The following is a 17,970-nucleotide window of genomic DNA, read 5'->3' on the forward strand; positions in this document are numbered from 1 at the left end:
CTAACTAGAATTGATGTCTTTGCCTTAAAGTAGTTTTCTAACGTGTTTTGAGACTTTTTAACGGAAAGCTCTGGAGATCACAAGAAAGGGAAAGAAAGCTTTCAGAGTTTATAACTTTCCATACATTTTTATCCTTTGTCATTTGGAAAGTAATAAACTTTCCCTAAACCCTCCCACTGCCTTCAGATCCTAAGGTTGTCTATTGGTTAGTGTTACTGTTTTTAGGGAACCGATGACCCTTAGATTCCAGGCCCCCCGAGACAGGGAGGGACAGGGAGGTGTCTCCCTAGCCGAGTGACGGCCCAGCTGCTCTCCCAGAGCTCCGTACGCACCACCGACACAGCCTTTCTCTGCTGTGGCACCCACCATCTGCCCACAGCTGCCCCTCCTCTGGATCCAGGGGAACAGGATGTAGGAGGGGAGTGGGGTTCTCTCTCTGCCCACCCGCATCGGTCAGCTGCAGTTTCCCATCTGAAAGGTGCGGAAGGTGGGCTGCAGCTGCGGCTTTCAAACAGGAATATGCGGCAGCAAAAGCTCACCGGGGGCTTACCCGCTGACCATGCAGATCTAGGGCGGAGGCCCGGCTCCAACCCTCCCCACTTGGGGATCTGAGCTAGACACACACACACACACACACACACGCGCGCGCACGCACACCAGGCTACAACCCTCACCACTTGAGGATCTGAGCTAGACACACACACGCAAGTGCTGGGCTCTGCCCCCTCACCCAGCGGTCCCTTGGGTTGAGGGAGTGGGGCCGGGCACTCCAAGTTGAAACACTCGCTCTGCATCTCAGGTGGCACACCTGGGGATGGGGATGTGCCATGTCCCCTTGGGAGAGGAGGGAGAGGAGAGGAGAGGCGTCTAATGTTGAACCGAGACGGGAAGATTCATCCTACTCATACTCTCTACCTGCGGAGGGCGCTAGATGGGTGCTTCAGGCTGGACCGCCCACCACCGCACAAGCCTGTTCCCCACCTCCCTGCGGCTCCCTTTCTCTCTGCCACTGGTTCCCCGTTCCCCCTGATGTTCTCTGGGATTCAGCCTAGAAGACTCCCTTGGGAAAAGTTTGCTTGGGGTTGGGGCCTGGGCACCAGGCCTCAGAAGCTCCACCCCCCTCTGCTCCCCACCCAGCTGTCTCTGTCCAGCCGCCTGCAGCTGACCCTGTACCAGTACAAAACGTGTCCCTTCTGCAGCAAGGTCCGCGCTTTCCTCGACTTCCACGCCCTGCCCTACAAGGTGGTGGAGGTGAACCCTGTGCGCAGGGCCGAGATCAAGTTCTCCTCCTACAGGAAGGTGCCCATCCTGCTGGCCCAGGAAGGAGAGAGCTTGGTGAGCCTCAAGGAGCACCCTCCACGTCCTGGGTTTTCCTGGAGAACCCCCGAGTCAGGCCCTGCTGTGCAGCTCTGGACAGATGAGGGGTCTTTGGGCCTTGCTGGGGATTAGGAACCAGCTGGGCCCAAAGGAGACAGAGCATCACAGAACTCAACAGTGAGCTCTGAAAGCAGGGTCCTCTGGGCTTGGGGCAGGGCTCTGTCACTCACTAGTTGTGTGACTTGCGGCCAGCCACTTAGTCTCTTTGGGCTTGCTTCTTCATTAATCAACAGAGGACCATACTCTTGGGTGGTAGGGAATGGTTGGCACAGTGCTTGGCGTCTAGCATGTAGCTCCCAGAGCCTGGGAGGCCAGGCAGGTGAGTGGGGAGGTCCAAGACCGTAGGTCACCCCCAGAGCCCCCCTTCCCTTCAGCCACAGTTGGGTCTCCTTTACCCAGGATGGGCCTTCCTGAGGGTGGGTGGGGACTGGGTCCTGTGGGGAGGAGGGGAAAGCTCACTGGGCATTGATTTGGGGGACGGACAACTCCCAGGTTCCACCCGACCAGTTTCCTCGAATGCCTGGGTGTTGGTTTTAAGAGGACCCTGGTGACCCTGCGGGTGGCCAGGCAGCCCCTCCCCGCGCCCCACTTTAAGCCAGCCTCTCGGTCTCCAGCAACAACTGAACGACTCGTCTGTCATCATCAGCGCTCTCAAGACTTACCTGGTGTCGGGGTAAGGAGCCCCTCAGAGGCCCAGTCTGGGATCACACTGCATCCCTTTCATCTCGGGGTGGAGGGGGGGCTCACCTGGGTTCCTACAGGGGCACAGGGCAGGGCTGCTGCCCGGATTTCCAGAATGAGCCATGGGCTTTTTACTCGACACACCCCTTCCTTCCTCTGCATGTCTCCCTGTCACAGGGAAGTGCTCCTGGTGTCCGCCCCAAGTCCCTCTTGCGGCAGAACCTCCCATGGCACCCGCGGGAGGGAAGAAGGCCTTTGCGGGGTGGTCCTGGTCCCACCCCGGAGCTGGTCAGGTCGGGGTAGATATTTACCCTGAGGAGGTGACGGCTCAGCCCACCCCCCACCCCGCTATCGAGGGACTACTTGGGATGAGACCCTGGGTGTCGTCTCCCAAAGGCAGCCCCTGGAAGACATCATCACCTACTACCCGCCCATGAAGGCCGTCAACGACCAGGGCAAGGAGGTGACTGAATTCTGCAACAAGTACTGGCTCATGCTGGACGAGAAGGAGGCCCAGCGAGTGTACGCTGGGAGGGAGGCCAGGGCGTAAGTGAGGCTGGGCGGGTCCGGGAGGGGGTGGGGCGGGGTCTTCCGGAGGGGGCGGGACGGGCTGAGCCAGCCACTGTGGGAGACCCGGAGGCCTGGGGCCATGGTCGGGGCTGAGTCTTCTTTTTTTTTGTATTTTTATTTTAATTTTAATTTTTGAGAGAGAGAGAGACACAGCATGAGCAGGGGAGGGGCAGAGAGAGACACACACACAGAATAGGAAGACAGGCTCTGGACTCTGAGCTAGCTGTCAGCACAGAGCCTGACACGAGGCCCGAACCCATGAACTGCGAGATCATGACCTGAGCCAAAGCTGGACACTCAATCGACTGAGCCACCCAGGCCGGGGCTGAGTCTTCTTAAGGACCCTCGGGCCTCAGCCTCTCCTCCGTACACTGCGCGGTCTAGACAGCATGCCTGTCCCGCACCTCGCAGGCCCTGGCTTAGGTAGCCCACCTACCTCTGTCCCCACTCTGTCCACAGGGAGGAGATGAAGTGGCGGCAGTGGGCAGACAACTGGCTGGTGCACCTGATCTCCCCCAATGTGTACCGCACCCCTGCTGAGGCCCTGGCCTCCTTCGACTACATCGTCAGGGAGGGCAAGTTCGGGACAGTGGAGGGTGCCGTGGCCAAGTACATAGGTGCAGCTGCCATGTACCTCATCAGCAAGAGGCTCAAGAGCAGGTGATGGTGGGGTGTGTGTGTGTGTGTGTGTGTGTGTGTGTGTGTGTGTGGCCTGCTGTCTCTCAGTCCCTAGTATAAACCAAGCCAGGACTCAAACTCAGAACTTCCGGTTGTTTCCCCCACCCCAGGGGAAGCCGTACAGGCCTCAGAGTGCAGAGCCCGGTGCCTGCCTTATGCCTTCCTCTGTTTTCTTCTCTGTGGTCGGGTCTCTTTCCTCCTTTGGCCACAGCCTCCCTGTTGGCGACAGGTGATAACTAATTTTTGCAGGGGTGATGCCCCCCGGGGGAGCAGCCCTGGCCCCCTAGCCTGCTAGCTTTATCAGCCTGGGCCGAGGGCTGGAATTCCCCTGCCGGACTTGCACCTCCCCCACCCAGGCACCACCTCCAGGATGACGTGCGTGAGGACCTCTACGAGGCTGCCAACAAGTGGGTGACAGCCGTGGGCAAAGACCGGCCCTTCATGGGGGGCCAGCAGCCGAATCTGGCCGATCTGGTGAGTGTGGTGGTGGCGGGGTGGGGGGTGCCCAGACCCGAGGGGCCTGTCTGGGCAGGGAAAGCCCAGGTGTAGGCAGTACCTACATCTGAAACTCTCCCACTCCGAGGCACCTGGCTCCCTCCGAGGAACTCTTAATTTACATAACTGACAGGTTCAGAGGAGGGCTGGCTTCAGGCCCAGCTTGATCAAGAGGCCCGGATGGTATTAGGTCTCAGCCTCTCCTATTTCCTCTCAACCCCTTGGAGTTGGCTTTAGCTTGAGGCAGGGCCTCGATCCAACCCTCCAGGCCTGCACCCAGCAAAAGTCCCGGGGCGGTGTCTCGTTGGCTTGGCTTCAATGCCAAGCCTTGAAGCAGTCAGCCCTGCAAGGAGGGATATGTCGATGGCCAGGTCTGGGTCTTGGAGCTGGGTGGTGGGGTCCCCCTCCTCAAATCTCAGGACCTGAGTGCGGGGTGGCACATTTTCCCAAAGGAATCTCGAGAGGGAGGGGTTCTTGCCCAGACGTGGGGTGTGGGTGCGGGGCAGGCAAAACCTGTAGAAATCCCACACACGTCACTCAAAGCCCCAAGTGCAAAACTGGCCGTCTAGCGAGCCCTGTCAGCGTGGAGAGGTGATGGGCCCCGGGTCTGGGGCGGGTCTGGACACCCTCTCTGTACCCACCCCCAGGCAGTATATGGCGTGCTGCGCGTGATGGAGGGCCTGGAGGCTTTCGATGACCTGATGCGTCACACCCACATCCAGCCCTGGTACCTGCGGGTAGAGAAGGCCATTGCTCAGGTCCCCCAGTGACCTGAGTGTCCCAGGAGGGGTGGCAGGCAGACAGCGGAAGACACCAGCTGCCGGGACCAGGACCACGAGGGCAGCACCTGTGACGCTGTGCAGCAGAGGTGGGGGTGGGGCAGGATCATCCTGTGTCTCACCCACCCCCGCCCCGGTCCCAGCATTCTAGCGTCGGACACCTGCTGAGGCCGTGGGGTGCTGGGACGCAAAACCCAGGCTTGAATTCTGTTCACAGTCCCCCTGAGGGGCACCCCACCCTGGCCCCAGGCAGCCAGCCCACCCCCGCCTCCTGTCCTGAGCCTCCCTGCTTTCAGCCGTTCTCTGGGGCTCTCGGTGGCTGCTCTGTCCACACCTCGTGGGTGAGAATCGGGTCAGGCTCCTGCCCCTGATGGGGGACGTCCGAATAGTCCGGTTTACAGAGGATTTCATCCCTGGCTCCTCCTGGCTCCTGCCCTCCCCACGTGCCGCTGGGACTGTGTGTCAGGTTTGCAATAAAGAAAAGGTTTGCTGCTGTTCTGAGGTCCGGGCTGTGTGACTGCCGGTTAGGCGAGGCTTCGGAAGGCGGCCCCGCCCCGCCCCGCCCCTCGGCAGCTGCTGTCTGTCCAGTGCCTTCAAGGGGTCAGGCCTGGGGTGAAGGACTTAGCAGGCTTCGCTGTCATATCAACCCTGGGATGCCGCCACAGGATTCGCAGCCGGGAGGCTTGAGATGTCCCAGGCCCCGGGTCCAGTTCTGCCCCTTGAGGTCGAGTGTGGAGAAGGATGCCCAGCTCAGAGCAGGGGCGGGAGCAGCAGGATAGAAGGTTCCAAGGACACTGTCCCTTTCAGGGCCCCGAGGCAGGTGGGCACCCAGGCTTCAGTCCCACACCTTTGACTTCACAGGGGACTCTGGGACCGGGGTCTAGCGGGAGAAGCCAGCTCTGGGAGCGAGGAGGGTGGGTAGAGCAGAGCACCCTGGGTCGAGGGTCCCCGTTCCCCTGGTTTCAGCAAATGAAGAGCACAGCGGCCTCCAAAGGCCAGACAGGTGGCCCGTGGGCAGAACTCTCCTCCTTAGGCTCTCCGTGTCAGGGTGGCTGGGCACCCCCTTCCCCCAGAGCCCCCAGGAGAGTTTAAAATTTTTTTTCTTTTAATTTTTTTAAAACATAAAAATATTTTGGAGCGCCTGGAGGGCTCAGTCGGTTAAGCATCCAACATCGGCTCAGGTCATGATGTCATGGTCAACAGGTTCCAACCCCGCGTCAGGCTCTGTGCTGACAGCTCGGAGCCTGGAGCCTGCTTTGGATTTTGTATCTCCCTCTCTCTCTCTGCCCCTGCCTCACTCTCTCTCGCTCTCTCTCAAAAATAAACATAAAAAAAACCCATAAAAATTCATGTGCCTCATGATGGCAAACACAGAAAGAAGTAGAGGCCTGATGAGCACTCCGGAGGCCAAACAGCATGCCGTTTGCAAGCAGTGGCCTCAGTTTCTCCCGCAGAGCCGCTCTGCTACCTGTTCGTTCTCGCTCCCATCGAGGGCTTCTGTCCCCGTTGGCACACGTGACACTGGCTTGGTCTTCCCAGCCGCAGAGGGCCCCGCTGCACGGATGCGCCGTAGCCCACTGGCCGGGCCACCACAGCAGCGTGGCCCCCTGCCTGTCTCTGGGAGTGCCTCTCCTGCGGGAGCAAGGAGGGAAGCCAAGGCCGGAGGCCACATCAGTCTGTGGCATGAGGCCACCTTCAGGAGCCAGCCCTGTGTCCGGAATACTGTTCCCCTCAATCGGCCAGGCCTTAAGTCCTGAAAGGCCTTTGCTCCGGGGCCCTGAGCCCGTGGGTCCCCTCTTCCCATCTCTTCCCAGACAGCCTTTTCCTGCCACCCCCCCTCCTAACCCCCTGACCATGACACTGTGGCCAGGGGAGGGTCTCACCACCCACATCCCCACCCTAGGCTTCCTGCGCCTTCTCTCCTGCTCAGCCCCGGGGTTGTGTCCCCCCGCCCGGGCTTCCCCACTTGAGGCCTTGTCTGGCTAAGGAGGCCCAGGTGCAGGCCAGGCCCCGGCTCCCAGCTACCTTCTCCCTGTTTTCACAGATTCAGATATTTTCTTTGTCCCCGCATTTCACAGTGAAGGATATGGTTGATGGCAGAGGCATGCTGGGGACAGGGACCTGACTGAGGCGTTTTACCCTGGGGCTGGTGCAGGCACAAAGGCACCCACCGGCACCCTCCACACCCTCCTCCACTGACTGGTCGCTTTGATGAAAAGGCCAAGGACTATAGTAGCTAGACCTGTACCCTGTGACTGGGGCTGAAGAACGGCCAGTCAACCCAAGGCCACCACCATGGGACACCAACTGAAGGTGTTTCTTTCACTGAGTATCCTCCACCGCAGGTGACAACCCTGCCTCACTTTTCCCAAATGCTCCTTGGCCAGCTCCTGGGTGTATTTCCCCATAACCACCAGAGGGCAGTAGAGGATGTGAAACAGGGCCTCATGCTGCCACCTTGTGACCAACTTTAGAATTGCATCTCTTGTCTGGATGGTGATTTAGCAGGTAAGGGTCCAAAAACGGGCAGGCAGGAAAAGTCACACCTGTGGGAAGGAAAGGGCCCCAAGCCAAGAACCCCTGCCTCATTTTGGTCATGCTCAGATCAGGGCATATGCACTATAGCCCTGATGGCAGCAGAAGGCCTGAGGTGGGAACCCTGTCATTACCTTCTGTGGCCTGGAGCAAGGCCTCGGACGGAAGTCAGTTAACCTTCGTTGATGTGATTAGATACGGGAACACGAAGCGGAGTCAGTGTGCGCAGTTGACATGTGATGAGCGTTTTATGCAGCCACGGGGATCTGCTGTCCTCAGAACACACTCCCCGCTCTGTTCCCAGCCGGGCTTTTAGGTCCAGGGCGCCAGGAAGTAGGAGAAGAGTCGTGAGAACCGCGAGATCCTTCTGCCCTGGGAGTCAGGGAGGTCTCTGGGGAGCGCAAGCCACTGCAGGCGCTTCAAGAATCAGGATTCCAGTTTGCTTTTCTGTTCATCAGACTGTTTAAATTTTAAAATTTCACTTTGATTATGCAAATAATGTTTATTGTACATAAATAGAACTTTCAGATAAGCAAAAAGATGATACTAATTATTCATGGTCCCCCCAACCTAGAAATATGATCAATCAAAATTTTTTTGGAGGACAGCCTTCTAGATTACTTTTTATTCAGCCCACATAGAGCGCGTGTGTGTATATATACTCATACACACAGATAGGTATAGATAAAATTTACATTTTATAAATAATACATAAGTATCCATTAAATGGGGCCAGTTTATGGCAAGAATTGTTTCGAGCACTTTATATATTTTACCCCATTTAATCTCTGCAACCCCACTTTACAAATGAGGAAACAGCCATCAGAGAGGTTAGGTGACTTCCCCAGCGTCACACAGAGCTAGTAGGTGGCAAAGGTGGGATCTGAACCCAGATCTGGCTCCAAAATCTGTGATCTTCTGTTATTGTTGTTAATGCTTGTTTATTTTTGAGAGTGAGAGAGAGAGTGCAAGCCAGGGAGGGGCAGAGAGACGGAGACACAGAATCCGAAACAGGATACAGGCTCTGAATGTTATGACTGTACAGAACCTGATGCGGGGGCTCGAACCCATGGACCATGAGATCATGACCTGAGCCAAAGTTGGATGCTTATCCAACTGAGCCACCTAGGCGCCCCCCCTTTTTTAAAGTGTATTTATTTTGAGGGTGTGAGAGTGAGTGTGGGGGGCGGGGGAGGGGAAGGGAAAGAGAGAATCCCAAGCAGGCTCCGCACTGCCAATGCAGAGCCTGAGGGTGGGGCTCGAACTCATGAACCATGAGATCATGACCTGAGCCAAAACTGAGTCGAACGCTTAACTGACAGAGCCACCCAGGTGCCTTCCCAGAATCTGTGAATTGTTTTTAAGAATGAGAGGGCGCAAGTGAGGGGCAGAGAGAGAGGGAGAATCTCATGAGGGGCAGAGAGAGAAGTGAGGTTCCCCTGAAACGGGGCTTGTGCTCACCCAACGGGGGACTCAAACTCACGAACTCAAACTCACAAACCACGAGATCATGACCTGAGCCGGTCAGACGCTTAACCACCCAAGCCACCCAGGCGCCTCAGAATCTGTGATCTTAACACACTGTCTTACTGCTCCTCTATCTGTAGGTAAGTCTTCCCTTTTTTTTTCAATTACTATTTTTTAACATTTATTCATTTTTGAGAGACAAAGCGCGAGTGGGAGAGGGGCAGAGAGAGAGGGAGACACTGAATCAGAAGCAGGTTCCAGGCTCTGAGCTGCCAGCACAGAACCTGACGTGGGGCTCGAACTCACTGACTGTCAGATCCTGACCTGAGCGGAGGTGGGACACTTAACTGACTGAGCCACCCAGGCGCCCCGAGCTTTTCCTTTCTTTTAAGTAAAAATTCAGATCGTGAACATATCCCGGATCAGTCACTGCTGTCCCTTTACCACGTCGGATGACTGTAGGATTCCGCGGTGGCCAGTCCCCTGACTTACTTCACCAGCCGAACAGGAAGGATTTTGAGGGGTGAGGGGCAGAAGAGTCTAACAAGGCACAGAGTTCGCCATCGGGGAGCGGTGTGGTGGATTGAGTAATGGCCCCCAAGTGTGTCCGCGTCTTCCTCCCAGGGGACCTCTGACTGTTACCTCTTGCGCCCAAGAGAATTTACAGATGTGACTAAATTAATGATTTTGAGGTGCAGGGATCTTCCTGGATGGGGCCTTCCGATTGCGCCCTAAAGGTCACGTAATCACAAGTGTCCTTGTAAGAGGGAGGTGTGACTCGAGGAGAGGAGAGGAGACGGAAGCAGAGGCTGGGGAGGTTCGAGAAAGGGTGACCCGCCAAGGGATGCCCACGCCTCCAGGACCAGAAGGAGCCAGAGCGGTGGCTCTCCTCCGCCACCGCCGGAAAGAACCAGCCCCGCGGACACCTTGATTGGAGCCCAGTGAAATCGAGTTCAGACTTCCAAGCCGCTGGCACCGTGAGAGAATGGATGGGAATAATCTAGCATAAGTTCACAGCCGCCAGAGGACACTAATGCACGGCATACAGGCCAGTGTGGCGGGGGGAGGAGCCTCGTGACCTTGGGCAAGTCCCTGTCCTGTCACCTCTGCTCTAGGAACTGAGGGGTGGGGCTGAGCTCTGTGGTGCCGAGGCCCCCCCCCCCCCGCCCTGGCCAGCAGGGGTGGAGCAGCCCCCTCTCTCTTCAGCACCCACAACTGCTGTGGGGAGATAAGGGGCTGTGTTGATGGGCAGATGGCCAGACGAGATGGGCTCCCCGCAGCTTCGGTTCCAGGAAGCTTGGAGCAGGAGACCCAGCTCAGTCTTGCCCCCCTGGGGAAACTGCGGCAGGCGTCGGGGCCTCCCTGGCCTCAGTTTCCTCATTCTTGTTTCTGACCTGGCCTAGCCCATTGAGTCCTCCTGTGGGCCCTTTGTAGCCAGCCCTGGCCAGCCAGTGTGACCAGACCCAGCTGGTCTGCTCCGGCTTCCTCGTCGGCCCTGGAGGGCAGGGACCACGGTCCACACCTGGGCAGCTAGACCCAGAACACAGGTGCTCCCCTCTGCCTTCCCCTACATTCGCACCTGCTCAGACCAGGGAGATGGGTATGGGGGGGCGACCCAGCAGGAGCCAAGGTTGTGAACGTGGCCTCAGAGAGAACGAGCTGGTCTGAATCTCACTGCAACATTTACTTCCTTGGTATGAACCCGGACAAGCTCCTTCCCACTCTGAGCCATCAGGGAGGTTCTGTGCCCATCTTGCTTATGAGGAAACTGAGACTCAGGGAGGCATGGGATTTGCCCAAGATCATACCACCAGGTGCCAGGATTTAAGCACAGGCCTGCCCAACGCGTCTCCAGGCTCAGGAGGGTGACCGCGGACCAGGTGCCACCTGTCTGAGGCGAGGCAAAGAGCGCCTGCTCCTGGATGAAAGTCCCCACGGGTGGGTCACAGCATGGTCCTTCCCTGGTCCCTGCCCCGAGGCCTCCTGGCAGGCAGCCCCAGCAGATCCCAGGGGACAGCTGACATGCATTTGAGGCCATGTCACCTACTCACGGGTGAGGCCTTCGGCAAGTCACTTTTCCTCCAGCCTTGGTTTCCTAATCTGTAAAATGGGGTCATGGCAGCAGCGGCGAGGGCTGCTGAGGGCCAAGTCCTTTGTGTGCCGTGCCCCAGCTGGTGTCCTCAGGATTAGGGGTGGAAGGGTCTATCTAGCTTCGGGAGGGGACAGGAAGAGGGTTCCACAGGTCCTGCAGCACAAATGGCAACTGTCACGCCACCCCCAGGTTGGATTTCTTCAGCTGCCAGAGCCCCCGGGCCTGCATGAGCCTCCTGGCACGGGAGCCAGGATGGCAAGCGTTGAGGGGGTGACTTACTGTGTGTTTGGCATCTGGCTGGGACAGGGGAGTAGTCTTGAATTTTTCTGATCTCATTTCAACTTCCTTTTCTTTTAATTTGTCTTAATGTTTGTTTATTTTTGAGAGAGAGAACGCGAGAAGAGGGAGATCCAGAATCTGGAGCAGACTCCAGGCTCCGCGAGCTGTCAGCACAGAGCCTGATGCAGGGGCTCAGCTCACAGACCAAACCACGAGATCATGACCTGCGCCAAAGTTGGACACTTAACCCACTGAGCCACCCAGACGCCCCTAACTTCAACTTCATTTTTTAAAGAATTATTACTGGGGCACCTGAGTGGCTCAGTCAGTTTAGCAGCCAAATCTTTTTTTTTTAATGTTTTATTTATTTTTGATACAGAGAGAGACAGAGCATGAGATGGGGAGGGGCAGAGAGAGAAGGAGACACAGAACCGGAAGCAGGCTCCAGGCTCTGAGCTAGCTGTCTGCACAGAGCCCGACGCGGGGCTCAAACCCACGAACGTGGGATCTGACCTGAGCTGAAGCCGGAGACTTAACAGACTGAGCCACCCAGGTGCCCCTAGCAGCCAACTCTTGGTTGCGGCTCAGGTCAGGATCTCACGGTTCATGATCTTAAGCCCCGCACTGGGCTCCGCACTGACAGTGCGGAGCCTGCTTGGACTTCTCTCTCTGCCCCTCCCTTGTTTGTACTCTGTCTCTCTCTTTCAAAAATACATATTTTTAAAAATTATTATTAGGGGCGCCGGGGTGGCTCAATCAGTTCAGCATCTGACTCCTGATTTTAGCTCAGGTCATGATCCCAGGGTCATGGGAACAAGCGGAGCCTGGAACCTACTTGAGATTCTCTCTCACTCTGCCCCTACCCGCCCCAGCACGCATGCACACTCTCTCTCAAATAAAAAATTTAAAAACTGAGTATTTTGAAAATTTGAGTATAATTGACACACACTGTTAGATTTCATCCTAATTTTATTTTTATAATTTATATCTCACATTTTTTTAAAGATTTGATCTTTTTTTAGAGAGAGAGAGGGTGCAAGTGAGCAAGGGTGGAGAGAGAGAGAGGAAGAGAGAGTATCCCACAAGGGGCACAGAGAGCAAGAAAGAAGCGGGGCTCGTTGTTCACCCAAAGCGGGGCTTGAGTTCACCGGAAGCAGGGCTTGAACTCACAGACCGTGAGACCATGACCTGAGCCAAAGCCAGATGCTGAAGCGACTGAACCACCCACATGCCCAAGATTTGATTCTTAAGTGATCTCAACACCCGACGTGGGGCTCGAACCCACCGCCCTGAGATCAAGACTCGCACGCTCCACTGACTGAGCCAGCCAGGTGCCCCCTTTCCAACTTCCTAACCGTCCTCCTAGGCGAGTCTTGATCTCTTCATCTAACGGACAAACAGGCTCAGAGAGGTGGGGTGACTCGCCCAAGGCCACCCCCGGGCCACACTGGGGCAGGGATTCCCACTGTCCCGCTGTCCACCTGTGGGAAGTCAGACAGGCTTTCTGCAGCCCCCACGCCCCGCTTCCCCAGACTGCTCCAGGCTCTCTGGCCTTAACCTCAGAGTCACATCCGAGTAGGGGACTGGATGCCATCCCCAGAGACCTGAGTGCCTGAGGGCCCCGCAGTGCTTGGGCTTCCTGGAGGGACAGGCGGGGTCTGCCAGCTCCTGACTGGGCGCTCCTGGGGTATCGGTGCCAGCCGCCTCCTCGGATGCGTCGGGGCCCAGCCCAGCCGGGATCTCGAGGCACTCCTCCTCCACACGATCCCCTGCATCCTCCACCCCCAACGTGCCGGCTGGTTGTGAACCCCAACCTGGGGGCCACTCTTCTCAGCCGAGATGAAGGAAGTTCAGAACTAAGCAAGTTTATTGTTTCCTGTTGCTGAAGTAACATATTAGCACAGACATAATGATTAACCAGTGCAGAACTATTATCTTACAGTTCTGGAGGCCGGAAGTCTGAAATGCATCTTATGGGGCTAAAATCAAGGTGTCCGCAGGGCCGTGTTCCTGCTGGAGACTCTTGCTGGAGAACCCATTCCTTGCCTCTTCCAGCTCCTAGGGGCCGCCTCTGCTTGACTCCTGGCCTTGACAGCAACCTTGGGCTGAGGCCTTCTTCCTCTGCCGTCTCCCCGGCTCTCTCTGCTCCCCCATTTGGATAATCCAGGATAATCTCTCTATTTTAAAGTCAGCTGATTAGCAACCTTGATTGTCCTGTGCAATGTAACCCAATTCAGAGTTGTGGGGATTAGGACAGGGGCATAGTGCTGCCTACCGCACTATGGAGCATTTGGTTGGGAGAGCAGGTTCGGGGTGAAGGGACCCACTGGCCAAGACCCGGGAAACGGTGTGCCCGGTGCCCTGGCAGTGAGCAGCAGAAGCAGGTACCATATTACTTTCCCAGCTGCTGTCAACAGCACAAACGCCAATGATCCCAAACAACAAAAATTCCTTCTCTCACATTCAGGAGGCCCGGAGCCTGGGATCCAGGTGCTGGCAGGGTCGGGTCCTTCTGGACAATCTGAAGGAGAAAACTGCCGGCCGCTCTCTTTGCCTTGGGTGACCCCCTGCAATCCTTGGTGTTTCTTGGCTGGTAGATGCATGCACGTCCTGTGGTCACTCGGACCCTCTTTCCGGGCATGTCTGTCCCGATTGCCCTGTTCTATAAGGACACCATGCATTGGACTTGGGGCTCACTGTAATCCAGTTTTTTTAAATAAAAATTTTTAATGTTGATTTTTGAAAGAGAGAGAGTGTGAGCGGGGGTGGGGCAGAGGAAGAGGGAGGCACCGAATTTAAAGCAGGCTCCGGGCTCTGAGCTGTCAGCATGGAGCCTGATGCGGGGCTCGAACCTACAAACTGAGATCATGACCAGAGCCGAAGTCAGATGCTTAACCGATTGAGCCACCCCAGCACCCCCACCATAATCCAGTTCAACTTCATTTTAACTTGATTACACCTGGAAAAGTACTATTTCCAAATAAAGTGACATCGTAAGGTTCCCAAGAGACATGAACTTCGGGGGGTTGCTGTTGAACCCAGTACAAGTGGTATATACCAGTTTCAAACGTGAGCACACTTCCGTGCCTCCCTACAGCCTCTGAATGTCACAGCCCCCCCGGTGGGGTCCCTAAGCTGCTTCATAAGGTCCCTTGCTGCCCTGACGTACCTGGGCCATCAAGGGACAGAGTGTGGCTAGTTATTTAATGAAAACGGCACCAGGCACTGTCTTAAGTGCTGGAGACGCTGCTGCAAATGCATCCCGTGCCCCAGAGGGCCTCCTCCTCTCCCGGGGAGACACGCAGAAAGCAAATCAAGACCATCAGGCAGGGCCCCCAAGGTCTGAGTGTGCGGCTGGGCAGGGCTGAATGGCGAGGCTGGGGAGGGACAGGGCGGGGGACAGACAGCACTGGGGGGGGTGGGTTTGGGGGGAGAGAGTAACCAGCTCTGCTCAAGACAGACTCGGAGGAGGAAACCTCAGGCTCACCACCCAGGGGCTCTGGTGACCCGTGTAGAGCACCCCAGTCCGACAAACACCCATTTTAAAGAGGAAGCCCAGAGAGGGTAGCTTTCTCATTTCCTTGATGAGAAAGATGGATTCATTCTGACAGGCGACTGCCCCCCTCCCCCACCCCAGCCGCGTCAGAAACCCCGCACAGCTCGTCATCAGCTTTGAAACAACTTTATTAGAACGCTGTTTTACATGACAACTTCCAATTCTGTCTTAATTTGTTTTTTCACAAATTCCAGTTATCACTAGATTTAGATAAGACAATAATTTTTGCATTGATCTTTGCATCCTATTTGAATCGTCCTCACCAGGCCATTCTGGTGGAATGGAAGCGCGACCGTGTGAGGTCGCCAAGGAGGCCAGCATTGCTGAGCAGGAGTGGCAAGGGCCGTGGGGAGGGGCCTGGGAGGGAGGGAGCCTACTTCACAGGCGGAGGGCCGGGAGCCAGCTGCCCTCTCCTGCAGCCCCCCCCCCCCCGCCCCCGCAAACTCACAGTGATATGCCCCTCGGCGCCTCTGTCAGTCTAAAGGATGAAATCAAGAGATGCTCCCAGTCCAAGACACGATTTGGACTTCCCCGTTCAATGGAATGGAGATTTCTGCCACTCTTCCCGCCCCTGGCCAGACCCTCAGATCCTAAGGCTTCCTGGGGTGCAAGCCCCGTTCCAAACCTGCCAGAGGCCACCTCCCCCTGACCAGGGCCTGCCCGCCCTGACCTTTCCTCTGTCGCCAGTTCCGAGAGGAATTTCTTTGGACAGACTTGACGTCAGTGCGGCCAGTGGCGGGAAAGCTCATTCCCACGGCCCCTCCTTCCTCTCCCCACCCCACCTGGAGGGTGCTGGGAAGGTACAATCAACCATGAACATAAATATGAATACAAAATGAACTTGAAAATGACAGGCTATTAATTAAACAAATCTATAAAAATAGTTAGGACATAACTCTGTTCAAATAAATATGAAATAAATAGGCTCCAAGCAGTGTGACACCCTGCATCGGTGGAATGTGAGGCTGGTCCCACTTTGCCCCCGATTGGGATTGGACACGAATCCCCGGGCGGGGGGGGCGTCAGAAAGAGACTATAATGCAGTCAGCCAGGCTTTTGACCCCCTCTGTCTTCCCTCTGGAAGCACAGAACTTGCACATTTGTCCAGCGTGTCCTTCTGAACAAAACCCTTTTCCCAAAGATACATAATTAAGGCCTTTAAGAACCTTTTCCTTCTCTCCCCGGGACTCGCGGGACACGGGCCGCGGACCCCCTTCCTGTAGCCGCGTGACACCTCACTGCTCTCACTCCAGAGCAGGGGACGGGGAGTTGGCTCTGAGCTGGGGCCAGGCCTGACAGAGTCTGGGGCCAGCTCAGAGCCCCAAGACACCCCGGCAGCAGGAGCAGAGAGGCCTTCTGCGTCGCGGGACCCAGTATTTGCCTTCCGTGAAGCCATGCGCCAGGACGCCGGGCGGCCGGTGGCGGGGCGTGGCCTTGCCCCCTGCATGCACTCGCTCATCCAGGCGCCCGCCCGCCTTGGGGAGCTCAGAAGCCAACAGCAGGGCTCCGAGGAGTCCGAGGAGGGTGAGCACGAAAGCCAGACTCCTCCCTCTTCCCCCAGGGTCACCATGGGCCAGGAAGCCAGGGTGTGAGTTCCCCACGGACTGAGGGGAGAGGAGCACGAAGGAACACGGGGAGCAGGCCAGCAGCCCCCCTCCGGCCATATTAACACGGCAGCGAGGAAGGCAGGCAGGCGGGCACGGGGTAGATGCCCAGCGGGCCGGGGGGCAGGGCCTGTGGCTGGTGGTCTGGCTGCGAGGTGGAAGAGCCAAGCTGGCTCGGAGCCCCGCTATGTGGCAGGCACCACAGGAAGCGTCCTGTCCCTGTGTGCGCGTGCCTGTGTCCTGCTGGCCCCCAGAATGGACACAACAGCCGGCCGAGGTCAGCGGGACACGGCCGGTGGGCCTGCCAGGCCTTCCCCCACTCCCTAGCGGGCGCACCCCAGGCTTTTCACAGCTTGGCTTCGGTCAGCTTAGTGTTGGCACATTCACAGAATGAGATGGCTGCACATCCCGGGGCTGCGGGCCCAGGATCCGGGAGTCCACCGAGCGAGGTGGGGTCGCACCCCTGTCCCATCACCGCGACTGCACGCCCAGGGTGATCTTCAGGTTCTCATAAACCACGTAGCTGATGCTCACGGCCGGGATCACCTTCATGAAGTTGGGGGCCAGACCCCGGTACAGGCCAAAGGCGCCCTCGGTCCGCAGGATCTGTCTGAAAAGGCTGCTCATGGTCACCTCCGGTGCGCCCTCGATGGAGGCTGTCACGAGAGAGGCACCCATCAGAGGCTGGCCAGCTCCTCCCTAGAGCCCGAGCCGCCCTGGGAGACTGGGCCACCGGGGACTGGCCCAGGACCAGCGTTACCTTGGGCCTGCATCCGGGTCCTGACCAGGGCCAGGGGGTAGCTGGCCAGCTGACCGCACGTGCTGGACATGGTGCCGCAGGCCAGGAGCACGAACACGCCGGGGTCCGCGCTGTTCACCGCGTAGCGCTGCAGCCAGGCGTTCTTGAGCGTCTGGAAGGGGACGGGCGAGCAGGGATGAGCCAGAGTGCCTCCGAGCCTCACAAAGAGCTTGTGAGGCCACACGGGACAGGGCTGCTAGGGCTGGGGGCCCAGTTATTGGATCCACACAGGAGGCATTTCCTTGTCACATGGGATCCTCGAGGCCACTGTAACCTGATTCGCTTGGCCGGAGGCTTGCTAAGCTCCCGGCCAGCCTGCCCTTTGTCTCTGCCATCACTGGGGACTCCTGGATAGGACTGGGAGCAGGAGTGACACAGGGGCCACCGCCCCTCCCTGCCACAGAGAGCCTGACTCGTGTGGTCTGAAGTCTGCCGGGGGCACAGGGGACGCCCATGGCGCTGTGCCCTGGCAATCAGCCCACGGAACCCCTAGGGGCTGCAGTGTGACAGGAGATGCCTGCAATGACTTGATGAGTCTGGGAGGAGACCCTGCTGTTCCTTGTCACTGCCACACCCGGCGTCTTTCAGGAAGCATACAATGGGCAGGGGCCTGGCTATAAGGGGTCTCTGAGTATCTGCCGCTGGCTCAAGGGGCCTGAGCCATCAGGGCCTCACCTCGTAGACGGCTAGGTCGATCCCGGCGTAGGGGATGATCCCCAGCATGTTGGGGACGTAGCCTTTGTAGAAGGCGGCCACGCCCTCTCTGGCCAGGATCTTCCTGGCACAGTCCAGCATGCCTGAGTACTGGCCTGTCTTGCGCAGGGCCATCCGGGTCTTCAGAACCTGCAGAAGCCAAAAGGAGCGACGGGAGCGTGAGCGTGACCCACTCCTCACCCTCCGCCCCACACACGCTGCTCGCTCCAAGACCAACGTGGCCCTCACCTCCATTGGATAGATGCTGCTCTGCGCGATGGCCCCAGCCAAGGAGCCTGCCACAAGCCTCTCGTGGATCCTCAGAGTCTCCTGGTCACTCCCCACCAGACGCTTGATCTAGAAGA

General features: G+C 57.5%; 2 protein-coding genes across 9 annotated transcripts in view; one reads left to right on the forward strand and one right to left on the reverse strand.

The window, feature by feature from the left end:
* The first annotated feature begins 841 nt into the window (after positions 1-841).
* PTGES2 (prostaglandin E synthase 2) lies at positions 842-5,076 on the forward strand. The gene is made up of 6 exons (XM_029920007.1): positions 842-1,335; positions 1,992-2,050; positions 2,455-2,604; positions 3,088-3,288; positions 3,663-3,780; positions 4,449-5,076. The coding sequence occupies exons 1-6, from the start codon at positions 871-873 to the stop codon at positions 4,569-4,571; spliced, it is 1,116 nt and encodes a 371-aa protein (XP_029775867.1). The 5' UTR covers positions 842-870; the 3' UTR covers positions 4,572-5,076.
* A 9,543-nt stretch (positions 5,077-14,619) lies between these two features.
* The window catches only part of SLC25A25 (solute carrier family 25 member 25), a 38,830-nt gene continuing 35,479 nt past the window's right edge, over positions 14,620-17,970 (reverse strand). For all 8 annotated transcript variants that reach the window (XM_029919558.1, XM_029919550.1, XM_029919551.1 and 5 more), the window contains 4 exons: positions 17,855-17,962; positions 17,588-17,755; positions 16,874-17,024; positions 14,620-16,769 (listed from right to left, as the gene is read on the reverse strand). In XM_029919558.1, the coding sequence (XP_029775418.1) occupies positions 16,585-16,769; positions 16,874-17,024; positions 17,588-17,755; positions 17,855-17,962 (612 nt within the window). In that variant the 3' untranslated portion in view covers positions 14,620-16,584. The remainder of the gene's footprint in view (positions 16,770-16,873; positions 17,025-17,587; positions 17,756-17,854; positions 17,963-17,970) is intronic.

Source organism: Suricata suricatta, chromosome 13 (assembly GCF_006229205.1).
Source record: "Suricata suricatta isolate VVHF042 chromosome 13, meerkat_22Aug2017_6uvM2_HiC, whole genome shotgun sequence".
NCBI classification, from domain to species: Eukaryota; Metazoa; Chordata; class Mammalia; order Carnivora; family Herpestidae; genus Suricata; species Suricata suricatta.